This window comes from Lontra canadensis, unplaced genomic scaffold (genome assembly GCF_010015895.1).
Source record: "Lontra canadensis isolate GAN:19392208 unplaced genomic scaffold, GSC_riverotter_1.0 scaffold119, whole genome shotgun sequence".
In the NCBI taxonomy this organism is placed as follows: domain Eukaryota; kingdom Metazoa; phylum Chordata; class Mammalia; order Carnivora; family Mustelidae; genus Lontra; species Lontra canadensis.
The window spans coordinates 1,618,231-1,635,286 of NW_022631113.1; the positions used below are offsets into that span (position 1 = coordinate 1,618,231).

General features: G+C 34.5%; 1 protein-coding gene across 1 annotated transcript; it reads right to left on the reverse strand.

The window, feature by feature from the left end:
* Nucleotides 1–12,908: 12,908 nt before the first annotated feature.
* On the reverse strand, nt 12,909–13,603 carry LOC116857155 (anaphase-promoting complex subunit 10-like). The gene has a single exon (XM_032841058.1). The coding sequence runs from the start codon at nt 13,495–13,497 to the stop codon at nt 12,940–12,942; it is 558 nt and encodes a 185-aa protein (XP_032696949.1). The 5' UTR covers nt 13,498–13,603; the 3' UTR covers nt 12,909–12,939.
* Nucleotides 13,604–17,056: the final 3,453 nt, after the last annotated feature.

The window sequence follows — 17,056 nt, forward strand, 5'->3', positions numbered from 1 at the left end:
TCCCAGCACTTAGTCATCTTATAACTGGAAGTTTATACCCTCAGACTCAAGTCTCCCCATTTCATCAAGCCCTCAGCCCCTAGTTACCCCTGTGGTACTCTCTTTTTCTTTAAGTTCAACTTATTTAGATTACATATATAAATAAGATCCTATGGTATTTATTCTCTGTCTGGCTTAACTCATTAATATAATGTGCTCCAGGTTCATCCATTTTATTGAAAATGGCAGGATTCCATTCGTTTTCATGGCTGAATAATAGTTCACCGTGTGTGTGTGTGTATTCTTACATATATGTGTGTAGATATATATGTACAGTATGTGTACACACATATATATTATATGTATATATATAGTGCACAACTGTTTCCTTCTCTCCACATTCTTGCCAGCATTTGTTATCTCTTGTCTTTTTTATAATAACTATCCTAACAAGTATCAGGTGGTATGTCCCTTGGTTGAGATTGTATTTTTCTAATTAGTCATACTGAGCGCCTTTTCATGTGACTGTCTTTGTATGTCTTCTTGGCAATGTCTTATTCTATTTCTTTGCCTGTTTTTAAACTGGATTATTCATGGTTTTTGCTATTGAATTGCATGAATTTGTTATTACTCTGGATATTAACATGGTATTGGATATATATGGTTTGCAAATATTTTCTCCCATTTCATAGGCTGCCTTTTAATTCATTATTTCTTTTGCTATGCAGAAGCTTTTTGGTTTGATATAGTCCCACTTGCTTATTTTTGCTTTTGTTACCTGAATTTTTGGGATGATATACAAAAAATCATTGCCAAAGTCAATGTCAAGGAGTTTTTCCTCTATTCTCCTCTAGGAGTTTTTCTGTTTCAGGTTGTGTGTTTAAATCTTTAATCCATTGTGAGTGATACTTTTATATGGAATGAGATAAGAGTATAATTTTATTTTTTTGCTGGAAATATCCAGTTTTCCAGCACCATTTACTAAAGAGACTGTCCTTTCCCTATTGTGTTTTCTTGGCTCCTCTGTCAGAGACAGATTGGTTGACCATACATGTGTGGGTTTATTTCTGGGCCCTCTAGTCTACTCCATTGGTCTATGTGTCTGTTTTCATGCCAGTACCACACATTTTAATTGTTATAGCTTTGAAATATAGTTTGAAATCAGATTTTATGATGCCTCCAGCTTGATTTTTCTCAGGATTTCTTTGGCTATTTGGGGGTCTTTGAGGTTTCATACAAATTTTAGGGTTTTTTTTTTTTTCTATTTCTGTGAAAAATACCACTGGAATTTTGAGAATTCATAATCTGTAGTTTTCTTTGGGTGGTATGTACTTTTAATAATTTTGATTCTTCCAAACTATAAATACAGACATCTTTGCCTTTATTGGGATCCTTCAATTTCTTTCATCAATGTCATAGTTTTCAGTGTACAGATTTTTCACCTCTGATTAAATTTATTCCTAAGAATTTAATTATTTTTGATGCTATTATAAGTGGGATTGTTTTCTGAATTTCTTTTTCAAATAGTTTGTTGTTAGTATGCAGAAATGAAACTAATTTTTGTATGTTGATTTTGTATCCTGAAACTTCACTGAGTTCATTATGCCTTTATTTTTCTTATTAATTTATAGGATTAATTTGTATATTGAAATAAGTGTTCTGTCAGATTATGTAATACAGTATTTTTTTCCTTTTCTGCAGGTCTCTTTTTTTCATTAATGTTTCCAATAATGTCCTTGATTAACATAATTTTTAATATTAATGAAGTGACTTTTGTCAATGTTTTACTTCTTTATACATTTTGTATATTATATCAGAAATCATTCTTATGCCCATGGCTTTGGAGATATACTATTTTTTTAACACTTCTATTGTGTTACCTTTTATTCAAATCTATAAACCACCTGGAATTGACTTTTATGAATGATGAGAGGTCAAGATTCACCTTATTTCCCAGTATGGATATTCAATTAATAGAGTCCCATTTGCTAAACAGCCCATGACTTCTTCATAACATTACATTTTCACATTTGAGTTAAATCAAGGGACCATAAATATGTGGATCTGTTTCTACATTATTTATTCTGTTACACTGGTCTGTTTGTTTATCCTGGTGCAAGACCAAACTGTCTTCATTGCTATAGCTTTACAACAGGTCCTCAGGTCTGGTAAACTTATGTTTAATGTTTATAATATCTTGATCCTGGAGTGAGTAGCCTGGGCAATGTGGAAGCTATCTTTACATATTCAGTGAAACTTGGGAGAATGGGGCACTAGAATGTGTACTTTTAACTTTCAGTATTTTATTTCAAAGGAAGAATACTTATGTAAGTGGCTGAGCGTGTTCCTCAAATTATCTGACTCTCCTCAGGCTTGTTTTCTGCAGAGAAAAGACATCTGGAAAAATACAGCCATGATTTAGTTTCCTAGGTAATATGACATTTTCCTTTTCAATTTTCTTCATTCAAAATAAAAGTGCAGTGTTGTTTTTTGTGCAATGTAACCAGCCAAATAATAATATTTCCCAACTTTACTTAAAGACAAAACATGTTCTTTGATACATTTCTAGAAAAAATTTTGCCCCCTTCTTCTTATACATTTCTCTTCTTGCTTAAAATATTTTCATGGTATCTGGAATATTGAGCAATCATGTTTTTACAATGGCTTAAGCTAAACTTGGAGAACACACACATGAGAATGAATATCATAAGCTAAAGGGATTGATAGAGAAAGATGGAAGTATGGATGTGGTTGATACAATTAAATCAATTAGGCATTCTTAGACATCACTCTTTGGACTTCTTGTAATATGAGAAACCTCTAACACTACTTGCTGGTCTCATATGGTCTGGTATCACATTTCCTGCGATCAATGAAGTCATAATAAGGGGCAACTCTCTGTTATTCACTGTAGACCTCTTTCTCCCACCTGTAAGGATTATCTCCTGAAGTATACTTATTGGGGAATGTATAGTTATTTTATTAGTGCTAACTAGGTATCTCAGTGTATTGGTGTTCCAACTTTTATGTGAGGTGGCTCATTGTTTTGTTACTACTTGTAAGTAAAATACCCAGGTTTCAAAGAATAGTTTTATACAAGAGGAAAGATTTAAGGTTATTTATAAAATACAATTGCTCTAGAAGACTTTCATTCCTCTGAACATTTATGAGTAAGAGATCAAAAGTGGTTTTATAGTTAGCAAAGAATTTGTTTATGTAAATCTGGTCATTTAGGCAAACTAATGCATATTTGCCTTTAACAAACAGATAAAAAAATAAAGCAAATCAGAAAGCATCAGTAACAACAAAAACAGGTAAAATCACTGTCCTAATGGAATTTTAAATTTAAATTAAAATTTAAAAGGTAGCAAAATACCAATTTTGAAGTGAAGTACAAAGAACCAGTAGCTCAATTTTCACCATTCACAATGACTCCTCAAATTGCTAATTTAAACCAGACCATACTCATTTTAACAACTTCACAGTTTCAAAAATACAAGCTTTGTTGTTGTTGTTTGTTTGTTTTTTAAGTTGGGAAGAACATAGAATGAACTGCTTATATTCTCTGTAGTTAATTTTGGAATGTCTCCCACCTCTCACTTGGTGACACTAATTTTCTTCCAACTGTTGGAAAATTAAATAAAATATGAGCTGTTGTCCATTATGCTTTGTAGAAATGGCAAATACAAATCCTTAGTCCAGTTTTCTTGGAGTTAAATATTGTGACTTTTTGGGTCTTGGTTCATGTGTTTTTTTTTTTTTTTAATTAATATCAACATTAGAATTAAGTGTTGTATTTAAACTTTTAAAATTTTAAATTTAAATTTTTTAGTTTTTAAATTAATTAAGCTATTAATTAATAAGGGAACTGACTAATATTTAAGTTCAGATATTCCCCATCATTTCTTTGGATTTAGCAAGCTGATAGAATAATTCCATTGAAGGAAAATCTTAAAATCATGCTGATTCCTTCAGTCTTCAATATTTAAAATTAACAAAAGAAATTCGTACATACATGCTTGGGAAAATCTCTTTTATACAGAGAAAATAATCTATTGATAAATGTATTAAAGTGGTAATTGAGATGCTAATAAGGTTCTGTGAAGAAAATAAAGTAAAATAATATGATAAAAAATGTGTGGGAGGGGCTATTTTTGATAGGGATGGATTGTAATTGAGCTAACATCTTATATAATTTAGGATAAATATACAGCTCCTATAACAAAGTCCCAACTGAAATTTAAACCATTTTTTCTCAATCATGTAATAGTCTTTGGATTTGCAGTCCATGTGATTGTGGTCCATTTTTTTCCCTGTATTTTGGCTTTTCTCCATCCACTCACCCCCATCCCCCAGGACACTGTCTTAATCCTCACGTCAATAAGCGTTCAATTTTAGATGTAAAAGGTTCATATTCAAGCAAAGAGAAAGAGAAAAGGAGAAAGGAAACACATGTCATTTTATTACTAGGACATCACGGAAAAGTAAATAAAATCCTGTCTATTTACACACCATTGGCCAGCACATAGTTGCATCTGGTACAATGTAACTGATAAAGGATTTCTTCATCTTTGCCGTATACAGTATTTGAGTTCCATTCATAAGGAAAGCCTGCATGGATAATTAGCAGAGTTTTACGTTAATTGAAGAGAAGGATCAAACTCTGTTAAAATTTTGGGAGATGGTTTTTAGGCCATCATTTCTTCAAATATTTTCTCATTCTGCACCAATCACTTTGGCTTCTCTTTCTAGAATGCTAATGAAATTATTATTATACCTTCTGATATTGTCCCATAGGTGCCTGATCTCTGCTTATATTTTCAGTCTTTTTCTCTTTTATTGTTAAGATTGGGAAAAGTTCACTGAGTCTCTTCTATACCATTCCCACATCTATTATGAAAGCCATGCAGTGAAGCTTCTATCTCCTATGTTGTATTGTTCAGTTATATTTATTTCCATTTGGCGCCTGATTCTATAATACACCTTATATTCCTCTGCTGAAAATTTCCATTAATTTTGAGAGTGACCAACTTTGGCTCATGGAACATGGTGATGAAGAGCTTTAAGTCTGTCAGATGATGTTAACATCTGAGTCATCTGGGATTAACCTTTTTATTATGATTTTTTCCCAGCATTGCACATATTTTCCCAGTTCTTTCAATGTCAAGTGATTTTTTGGTTTTCTTGGATATTTTTAATATTGAAAAATCTGAGTCCTGTTAAAATCCTTTGAAGAATACTATACATTATCTTTTCTCTTGTTTGTTTGAGCAGGCAATAGACACAGGTTAAGATCAAAAGTTTCAATTTGCCTTCTGTAGGCAGTCCTTCAAGAGTCAGCTCAGGGTTCAAAGTCGATACTCTGCTATTTGAGTTTCCTTGTGCCTGTTCATTCAAGGCTTTGTGTAGGATTTAGGTGTTGTTGTAAACAACAATCCAGTTCTCAAAGCTTTTATCATGCTTATAGGTGTCAGTTCTATTAGTGCACATATAGGGTGAGCCTGGGTTTTTGGCAGTTCAGATACAGTTTTTAAGTATCCCCTTCTCCATCTCTCACCTTCCCAATCCTTCAGCCACTTTTTGGCTCTCTGTGACCCTTTTCCCAAGTCTTCTGGTTTGCAAGCCAGAGTTTCTCATGGTTTAACCTTTTGAGGTGGTGGGCAGTTTTGCAATACTGTGGCCACCTTCAGACAAAGCTAAGAGAAAACAAACAAAATAACCTTGGTCGCCCTCACACTCTTTGGGACATTGGGGTCCTTTCTTGATTCCAAAGGGAGGGTGTTTCCTGAGATTTCATAAACCCTGCCATGGGAGCATAGAATCTTCATGACTAGAGCTTTCTTGGGACAGGGTTGAAATAGAAAAGGAAAAATGATTTTCCTCCCAATCCATTCTCTCACTGAAAGATGTTCTGTTGTCCCATCTTCTGTCTTGAAAAATGAAATTTTCCTTCCAATTTTCATTGTCCACCTCTTCAACTCTTGGGTAAAACCAGGAGATAAAGAGAGGGGAGAAGTAAAGTCATGGCATTTTCTTTCTTTTTCAAGTTTGACTTCCTTGCCAAATCATCTGCTATTGTTTACTTTCCATAGTAATGTAGTCAATCTTTGTATTTTGTCCAAAGGTTTTATTACGATCAAAGGGGAAGATAGGCTGTGATAAATTTACTCCATCTTAGTCGTTCCTGAAACTCTTAAGTTTTAATATTTTATCATTGATGATTTACTCATCATGCTACCTTTGGGTTTACATTTTTGGTGTATAATTTGCCTAGTATATTTTTTGGGCTTCAGTGGAAAAGGGAACTTGAAATATTTGGGTGTAGAGAAGAAAATTATGGGGAAATTTAATAGAGATTTCACTTAGTTTAGGCCTACTATATGCTTAAATTATTTTATACCCAATTTTCTGGGACAGAGTGTGAAATAGGCAATTACCAGTGTTTCATTGGTTTGTGCTAGCTGGTTGTGGCATTGTACCTGTATCTTGCATTCCTCATTAATCTCATTTCGATGTTAAATTGACATAAGTAACATGTTTTTTTCAACTTTGACTTCTCAAAATGTATTTTCTAGAATTAAAAATAACCTCATAACTTCGTGGAAGAAACAGCAGTGATAAAAGCACATTAGATTCTGCCATTTAATAAAGTATTTACCTAATGACTATTTTTACACTTACTTCATAGTCATGTAACTTTCTAATATTTCTTTGAAATCTGGTTATATTTCGTAGCACAAAAACTACATAGCACCATACAAAATAGAAAATAGGAAAGTAGGATAATACAACATATACCGTGGAGAATATTTTTAATAGTAAATTAAAATCGTACTGCAAAATTTTTCTGGTGCCTATTAGCATTCTGAAAGATGCTTTCAAAACCCCCCTTTCTTTATTCTACCTCCACTTGGTAACTATGTGTGAAATATTTTGATACAATGAGGAGGAACATTGTCTAAACAATTACTTTTTCCTGTTAGTAAACTTTGTATGACTCTATTACTCATAAGCTAAATTTAGACAAAGCAATGGATATAGCAGACATTCAATACTATTCTGGATGGATATAACCCAATCTATATAGCAGTATATTTCCTGGAATTGTTTTCAAGAAAAATCCTGCACTTTTCCATGAACAGTAGTTCTCATGTACAATGTTAACCTCAGAACTGACATGTCAGACATTCCTATCCTCTCATGTCATGAATACTGGTAAAAATCAAAGCTTGATTAAGTTTGATAGACTTCTTGTAAAAAAAAAAAAAAAGACAAGTTTAGTGACTCATTTGAATTTATGACAATTATTACAATGATTAATAAAAGAATTCATAATAATAATAATAAATTCTATTAAATCCCATCTCTGCATAAGGGCCTGCACAGAGACTACAAAATAAGAGATATATGGAAGTAGCAAAATTGATATCCTTGTGTTCAAGAAACTTATAATTCTAGAAGAGTATATTAAGAAGTTAGGAGAATATTTTTAATCACTAGTGGCTATATAAGAAAATTACTATTTATTGAGAACTTACTATATGCCTGGTCCTCTTTTCTGCCCTTTAAGTTGTTATGCTGTTTTATATGAAGTATTTTCCCAACAGTAGAAAGATACAGAGTTTAGTTTAATCATTTTCCAAAAACCTTCAAAAGGTTTAGTAGTTTTCCAAAATAGATTCAGTGTGAAGCTTATGATATACTATGAGGCCTCAAACCATATTTTGGGGAAACTTGCCATTATAGTTGCAAACAAAATGCCACAAGAATTGAGGGGGGAACCCCAAAACTACTTGTTTGATCTCAAGTAGTTCCTAGAAGTGGTGGTATTAGATAGTGGTAGGATTTGTTTAGAGTGCAGGAGAGGGCACTATATAGAGAATGTTGAAAATAACCCAGAACCTGGAAGTAGAAAAGCTAAAGATTTGCTCAAGAAATTGCTAATGGAGTCATAGGGTATTCACAGTGGGATAGTGATAGAGAAAGAGTAGAAAAAAGTAAGTTTCATTTAAGGAGTTTGTCATTCATCAGATAGGTAATATCTGCTGTAGTTACTTGACAGGAAGAATGAAGCCATCATGGTTTATCAAGATAAATCATAATTTCTTAGGTAAAATATAAGAGACTGGAGAAAAAGAATCTAGATAGAATACTATTTTAAGAGTTGAGTCAAGAGGATATTAACAAGGAGACAGATGTGAAGAGTAATAGAAGAGGTAGAATCTATGGGACTTAAAAACTTGCCAAGTATTTTTTGTGGATAGAACGGGGGAGACATTAATTAAATAATACAATTTGGGCTGTTACAATTGAAAGAGCAGAGGTGGCCATGAAGGAAAAAGAGAAAAAAAAAGATAAGTGGTTTTAAGAAGATGATATTTTATATATTAGATACATTTAATTTGAGGTGAGAATGGGGCACCTATGTGCTTTTATCTATTAAAACACTGGAGATTATTTTGGGTTTAGGGTGAAGATCTAGGCAGGTTTGAGATACCTCATTATGTAATATTTACAGAAAAATGATCATTGAAACTCTCACAGTGGGTAGAATGACCCAAAAATCAAGTGTATTGGAAACAAAAAATTTCAAAAGTACTATACACTTAGAAATCTAGAAAACAAACCAAAAATCAACAGAAAAGAAAATCAAAAGCCATATTTCACCCATTAACACATATAAGCAGAATTCAAAAAGCAGGAAAATAATTCTATTTCCCTCTTTTTAATGCTTAAGTGCTATTACATATTATCTCACTTAATCTCAACAACATTCCTCTGAAGTGGGGCTATCATCCCTTCATAGAGGAGAAACTTGGAGCTCTGATGGGCTAAAAAACTCCTCTCTGGTCACAGAGCCTGTGGATGGCTGAAGTCAAGATTCACACCAAGCAGTCTTTATCTAGATTTTGTACTTTTAGTTTTGATGTTTCACTATTTCTTGGTTATGGACAATAACTTATTTTAATAAAAATATTTTATTTTGCAAATATTTGTAGTTGAAGACTTATGTCCTTGTTCATAAGTCCTTATTTTACTCTTGTTATCCTTTTAAGCAGAAGTGACCGAGAGAGAGAAGGATTAAAAGTGAAATAAGAGAGATTTCCAAAAGGGGTGTAATCTCTTTAGGGTGATATAACATCACAATATAAATATAGATATTTATATGCTATTAATACCATGTTCCAAGAGTGACTCTTGTACAACTGATATAATTTGAATTTGTTCGACTTCTAAACAGTGCATGCAATAAATTTCTTTGTTTTAAATTATTCGTGTGATATAATATGTCCAAAAAAGTGTGGACCCTCCTAAGAGGTAATTGGTTTTATGATAGCAAACGAACTTTTTATCTTTTTATCTTGGTATGAAGACTTTTGCCATACTCTAAGAAATTATTAATGAAGAGAATAGGATGTCTAGGTATTGAGATAAAAATTGAGAAAATCATGATGCTCTCTGCTATACATAGTGATTCAAGTAAGAATTTTAGGACATCAGTAAGAGGATACCAGGAGCTTCCTGGGAAGGTAAAGCGCTAAGAGGAAGAGAATCAAGAGACAGCAGAACTATAGTCCCAAAGGAATAGTTGGAGTTTTCTCTAAGGAAGTAATGTGTACCCCATATTATAAACCCCTTGTTCCATCATGAGGTTGGAAGATATGGTAACTTTTAAATAGCTCATTTATGCTTTGATAATAGTAAAGTTTAGTTTTGGTCAGACCTAAAGAAAAGGACTGTGGAATTATTGCATATGAGTCATCAACCTAAGAAGCAGGTTGATGCTTTTAACAAAAGGCAGAATGGCATGGAAGCTGAGTGTGGACTCTGGAGCCAGACAGCTTAGGTTTGAATCTTGCCTGTGCACTCCCACTAGCTATGTAATAGCTAGATAAAGTTTGGGTGCCCCGTAGGTTTTTTGTAAGGATTACATTGGATTATCCGCGTAAGGGGTTTAGAATAGTGCCTACGGTGCGGAAAGTATTCAGTGGTTTTTCACTTCCCAGGATGAACTTTGAATAAATACTTAAAGAATATTTGCTTGAAGTGGTGTTCACTTATTCACCTTCCTGTGGTAGGTCATTGGGTTAATTCTTCATTCTGATGAACTCTGAATTATTCTTACTTTGTACACTGTATTTAGATGCTCCAATATTTTCAGCATGAAAATATATTATCTTGAAGTGTTAACCTCTGTTACACATCCTCTCTAGTTTTTTTTTGTTTTTTTTTATAATTTTATTTTTTATAAAAAAATAAAAAAAAAAATATATATATATATATATATATATATATATATATATATATATATTTCCCCCCCCCCCAGGGGTACAGGTCTGTGAATCTCCACGTTTACAAACTTCACAGCACTCACCATAGCACATACCCTACCCAATGTCCATAACCCCCCCTCTCCCAACCCCCCTCTGCCCAGCAACCCTCAGTTTGTTTTGTGAGATTAAGAGTCACTTATGGTTTGTCTCCCTCCCAATCCCATCTTGTTTCATTTACTCTTCTCCTACCACATTAACCCCCCATGTTGCATCTCCTCTCCCTCATATCAGGGAGATCATATGATAGTTGTCTTTCTCTGATTGACTTATTTCGCTAAGCATGATACCCTCTAGTTCCATCCACGTTGTCGCAAATGGCAAGATTTCATTTCTTTTGATGGCTGCATAGTATTCCATTGTATATATATACCACATCTTCTTTATCCATTCGTCTGTTGATGGACATCTAGGTTCTTTCCATAGTTTGGCTATTGTAGACATTGCTGCTATAAACATTCGGGTGCACGTGCCCCTTTGGATCACTACGTTTGTATCTTTAGGGTAAATACCCAGTAGTGCAATTGCTGGGTCATAGGGTAGTTCTATTTTCAACATTTTGAGGAACCTCCATGCTGTTTTCCAGAGTGGTTGCACCAGCTTGCATTCCCACAAACAGTGTAGGAGGGTTCCCCTTTCTCCGCATCCTCGCCAGCATCTGTCATTTCCTGACTTGTTAATTTTAGCCATTCTGACTGGTGTGAGGTGGTATCTCATTGTGGTTTTGATTTGTATTTCCCTGATGCCGAGTGATATGGAGCACTTTTTCATGTGTCTGTTGGCCATCTGGATGTCTTCTTTGCAGAAATGTCTGTTCATGTCTTCTGCCCATTTCTTGATTGGATGATTTGTTCTTTGGGTGTTGAGTTTGCTAAGTTCTTTATAGATTCTGGACACTAGCCCTTTATCTGATATGTCGTTTGCAAATATCTTCTCCCATTTTGTCAGTTGTCTTTTGGTTTTGTGAACTGTTTCCTTTGCTGTGCAAAAGCTTTTGATCTTGATAAAATCCCAATAGTTCATTTTTGCCCTTGCTTCCCTTGCCTTTGGCGATGTTCCTAGGAAGATGTTGCTGCGGCTGAGGTCAAAGAGGTTGCTGCCTGTGTTCTCCTCAAGGATGTTGATGGATTCCTTTCTCACATTGAGGTCCTTCATCCATTTTGAGTCTATTTTCGTGTGTGGTGTAAGGAAATGATCCAATTTCATTTTTCTGCATGTGGCTGTCCAATTTTCCCAACACCATTTATTGAAGAGGCTGTCTTTTTTCCATTGGACATTCTTTCCTGCTTTGTCGAAGATTAGTTGACCATAGAGTTGAGGGTCTAGTTCTGGGCTCTCTATTCTGTTCCATTGATCTATGTGTCTGTTTTTGTGCCAGTACCATGCTGTCTTGATGCTGACAGCTTTGTAATAGAGCTTGAAGTCCGGAATTGTGATGCCACCAACTCTGGCTTTCTTTTTCAATATTCCTTTGGCTATTCGTGGTCTTTTCTGGTTCCATATAAATTTTAGGATTATTTGTTCCATTTCTTTGAAAAAAATGGATGGTACTTTGATAGGAATTGCATTAAATGTGTAGATTGCTTTAGGTAGCATAGACATTTTCACAATATTTATTCTTCCAATCCAGGAGCATGGAACATTTTTCCATTTCTTTGTGTCTTCCTCCATTTCTTTCATGAGTACTTTATAGTTTTCTGTGTATAGATTCTTAGTCTCTTTGGTTAGGTTTATTCCTAGGTATCTTATAGTTTTGGGTGCAATTGTAAATGGGATGGACTCCTTAATTTCTCTTTCTTCTGTCTTGTTGTTGGTGTAGAGAAATGCGACTGATTTCTGTGCATTGATTTTATATCCTGACACATTACTGAATTCCTGTACAAGTTCTAGCAGTTTTGGAGTGCAGTCTTTTGGGTTTTCCACATATAGTATCATATCATCTGCGAAGAGTGATAGTTTGACTTCTTCTTTGCCGATTTGGATGCCTTTAATTTCTTTTTGTTGTCTGATTGCTGAGGCTAGGACTTCTAGTACTATGTTGAATAGCAGTGGTGATAACGGACATCCCTGCCGTATTCCTGACCTTAGCGGAAAAGCTTTCAGTTTTTCTCCATTGAGAATGATATTTGCGATGGGTTTTTCATAGATGGCTTTGATAATATTGAGGTATGTGCCCTCTATCCCTACACTTTGAAGAGTTTTGATCAGGAAGGGATGCTGTACTTTGTCAAATGCTTTTTCAGCATCTATGGAGAGTATCATATGGTTCCTGTTCTTTCTTTTATTAATGTGTTGTATCACATTGATTGATTTGCGGATGTTGAACCAACCTTGCAGTCCTGGAATAAATCCCACTTGGTCGTGGTGAATAATCCTTTTAATGTACTATTGAATCCTATTGGCTAGTATTTTGGTGAGAATTTTTGCATCTGTGTTCATCAAGGATATTGGTCTGTACTTCTCTTTTTTGATGGGATCCTTGTCTGGTTTGGGGATCAAGGTGATGCTGGCCTCATTTATGCATACAAAATTGCAAAATAACTGATGTTTTCCATAAAGATTCCAGATATAATATTTACTGATGAGATAAATCAAAGATATGTTTAATGACTTTTGTTCTGTATTAAGGTCACCTTATTGAGCGATACATCATGAAATCGATAGTTGTACATCTAGGAAATTTACCAATGGAGCTCTCTTCCACTGGTGTGTATATTTTAATTTGTCTCATGTGGGTGTCTCTTCCATTTTGATGATTGGCTAGAACTGCAATCTGTATCATGAATGTGCGAGTTGGCTTCTTATGATTATCAGTTAAGGGTACATGAATCCAGCCACTTGGTTCCACCAATTCAAGTTGCCGATTTTCTTGAAGATTGTGAAAATTATTTCCTACTCTGACTGAGATCTTGCTTGGAGTATAGCTTTCATCAGATTTGTAGTCTGCATAAATACATAATGTCTTCACTATTGTTTTTCTTCTGAATTGGATGTTTACTAAATGAGGCTGGGAGCCATCTGATTGCCAGTAAGTCTCAAGATTGTCATCTCGTAACTGATCCACTCCAAATCCTGGTTTGCAAGATGAGAGTGACCAAACAGCTTGTGACCCAATTTCCCGCACTGTTACAGTCCTTTCCAACTGCTTAGGGTCAGCACCAGGAGGTGTCTTGTTTGGTGTGGTCATTTTTTAGATATTAGCTTACAGACCCGGCTTGCAGCAACCCAGCTTTTTAGGATGCCCTGCAGCTCCGTGCCACTCCCACTCAGGACAGCCTGGCTTTCCCAACGACGTTAAGTTGGAGTCCCATCCTTTCTAGTTTTAATGCTATCTTTTTCCTTGTTACAATTCTCTCTTATTTAGATTTACAAAAGTTTGTCTATTTTATTGATTTTTTCAAAGAACCAATTTTGGTTATATCCGTGAAACTTATTTCTTTATTATTTTCTGCTCTATTACTTTTTCTTTTAAAATACAAGCTAATGTTTTTTTAAGATTTATTTCTTTTTTCAGAAATAGAGAGAGAGTGGAGGAGGGCTTAGAGGGAGAGGGGGACCAGCAGACTCCCCACTGAGTGGAGAACCCAGACTCAGGGTTTGATCCCAGGACTCCAAGACCATGACCCCACTCAAAATTCACAGTCAGATGCTCAACCGACTGAGAAACCCAGGTACCTTGATTACTTTTTGTTTTTGTGTCTATTTCTAAAAATTGCTTTTGCTTCTTGTTATTCTTCTACGTTTTGGAAGTGTAGGTGGATTCCTTTATTTTCAGTCCATTTTAATTTTAAATTAATAGACTTATGTCTTAATATATTACAAGCAATAGTTTGGTGATATCATATGGGGTTTTTTAAAAATGTATAGGTATTAGTACATACACTTGAAATACTTAATAATTTCAGTTTTTGTTTCATTGTTACTCAATAATTATTTAGTTATTCCTTAAAAAACAATATAGTCAATATGAGTGGATTGGGGAGGAGAGAAATGGTATCCTTCTTTACTATTGTCTAATTTTCTTCAATAGTCATCTGATGTATAGCCTATAAAATATGCTTTTAAAAATTATTGGGGTTTCTTTTGTACTTAAAGTTTCATTTCTAGGATAATTTCATATATTTCGAATAAATGCATTTTCTTTTGGTACATTCAAAATGTTCAATGGATATATTATATTGACACCTTAATATCTATACTTAGCTTTATTTTAGTATTTTGTTATTTGATATGCCAGTTGCAGAGGGAAAATTATCATTATATATTTCACTGTTTATGTTCCACATTTGTCATTTTGCCCTTTCTTTTCTTTTTTACATTTCAGAATATATATTGATGAACTATAAATTTCAGCAAAATAAAAAAGCATATTCCATCCAATTTTGGCTTGAATCCTATTCTGCCTGATATTACTAATGCTAAATTGCTTTCAATTCGTAAACATTCCTTGACATACATATATATTTTCTTAAGTCAATTATATTAAATGTTGAGATATTGTGTGTAATACTGCTATTTAATTTCTCATATATAGATTTTTATTAACTCATCATAGATTTCTTTTTAACAATGTTGGATAATTTACACCTCTTAATAAAGGTATTAAATTAACCTCATTTGTTAAGATCACTCATAAATTTGGGTTTGTTAATACGCTATACTATCATTTCTTTACATTTTCTTGATCTTTTACCCTTTACCAAAACCTGAAGGTTTTTAGTTTTTATCATTTTCTTTCTTCCCTTTTTCTCCCTAATGGCTTAGGGGTTATATATCCCATTTAGAGTCTTCTAGTCATTTGCTGTTAATCTTCTTTTGAGACTTTCCATCTATATCCTGTCTCAATCATCACTCATCTTAAGATCAGGGGAGATAGGACAGAATTATAATAATGTTTAAGCAAAGTATTGTATGGAATATTATCCTTGAGTGTTTTTTCACCTGAAATATCTTTATTTTGTTGTTTTTGTTGTTGTTACACATAATGAGAATTTAGGTGATTTATAAAACATAGTTTAACATTATTACTTCTTACAAATTTGTTATATGGTTTTTGAGAACCCTGATTTTTTTAAAGTTTTATTCACTCTACAACATTTTAGGATCTTCTCTTTATCTATTTGATGTTGAAATGTTAAGATTTGTGTGTAGCTTTTTGCCTTTTCTATTATCCGGCACAGTATTTAATGCATCCTTCAATCTGAAGACATGTTGTCAGTTCTCAATTCTTTTCTTCTATTACTTCCTTGATTACTTCTACTTTTATCCACTTTTGGAAACTTTTATTTATTTTTATTTTATTTATTTATTTTAGAGAGAGAGAGTGGGCAGGGGGAGGGGCAAAGGGAGAGAGAGATTTTTTTTTTTAAAGATTTTATTTATTTATTTGACAGAGAGACAGTGAGAGAGGGAATACAAGCAGGGGAAGCGGGAGAGGGAGAAGCAGGCTTCCGGCCAAGCAGGGAGCCCAATGTGGGGCTGGATCCCAGGATGCTGGAATCATGACCTGAGCCAAAGGCAGATGCTTAATGACTGAGCCACCCAGGTTCCCCAGGAGGGAGAGAAAGTTAAGCGGACTTCCTGCCCAATGTGTAGCTTGTAGCTCAACTTGGGGCTTGCTCTCACACCCCTCAGATCATTTGAGCTGAAATCAAGAGTTGGGTACTTAACAGACTGAGCCACCCAGACACCCCTAAAATATTTTTGAAAATACAATTAAAAAATAAGAAGTTCCTCAGCATGCCTGGGTAATTGCTGGATTGTATAGCAATAATTCTTTTTAAAAAGATTTATTTATTTATTTTAGAGGGCGAGAGAGAAAGAGAGAGAGAGAGAGCGTGTGTGAGCAGGAAGACAGTCAGAGATACTTTAAAAAGCAGACTGTCCCTGAGGACGTAGCCCAGTGTGGGGCCCAACACCCAGCTCGATCCCATGACCCTGAAATCTTGATTTGAGCTAAAATCAAGAGTCAGATGCTTAACCCACTGAGCCACCCAGGGGATCCTAAATAGAAAGAGTTCTCATGGAACTTTTATGAGGTAAATTAGAGTAAGTGGTCTCTCATGCTGTCCTTCTATTCATCTTTCAGAATCATTCTGAACTGATGCAGAATTCAGATACACCATCATGCATGACTTTTAAGAACACACGCTCTGGGAGCAGATTAATTAGGATCAGATAGCAGTTAGTTCTCTTATTTCTTGGCTGTATAACCTGGGGGGTTATCATTTAGTTTTTTTTTTTAATATTTTATTTATTTATTTGACAGAGAGAGATCACAAGTAGATGGGAGAGGCCGGCAGAGAGAGAGAGAGAGAGAGGAGGAAGCAGGCTCCCCGCCGAGCAGAGAGCCCGATGTGGGACTCGATCCCAGGACCCTGAGATCATGACCTGAGCCGAAGGCAGCGGCCTAACCCACTGAGCCACCCTATCATTTAGTTTTTTAAGCAGAAAATTCCTCACCAGCTAAAATAAAGTTGAACTACCAATATTTATTACTAATTATTTTGGAGATTAAATCAGATAATGTATAAAGATATGGAATAGTGCCTGTTACATACTTTTTTTGTTGTTTTGTGGTTTTTTTTTGTTGTTGTTGTTAACCATTATTGTTGTTGGCTGGTTTTTCTAAAATTTTGGAGATTCTTAATAGGGACCAATAGTCTCTAATGTAGAATTGTGGATTACCTTTTTTTGGGAATTAGTAGTTACTTAAAATATGGTCCTACATCTTTCTCTCCAAGCAC

What these genes read in the sequence shown, in the direction of transcription:
- LOC116857155 (XM_032841058.1), bottom strand. Translation starts at nt 13,497, where the DNA reads ATGACCACACCAAACAAGACACCTCCTGGTGCTGACCCTAAGCAGTTG.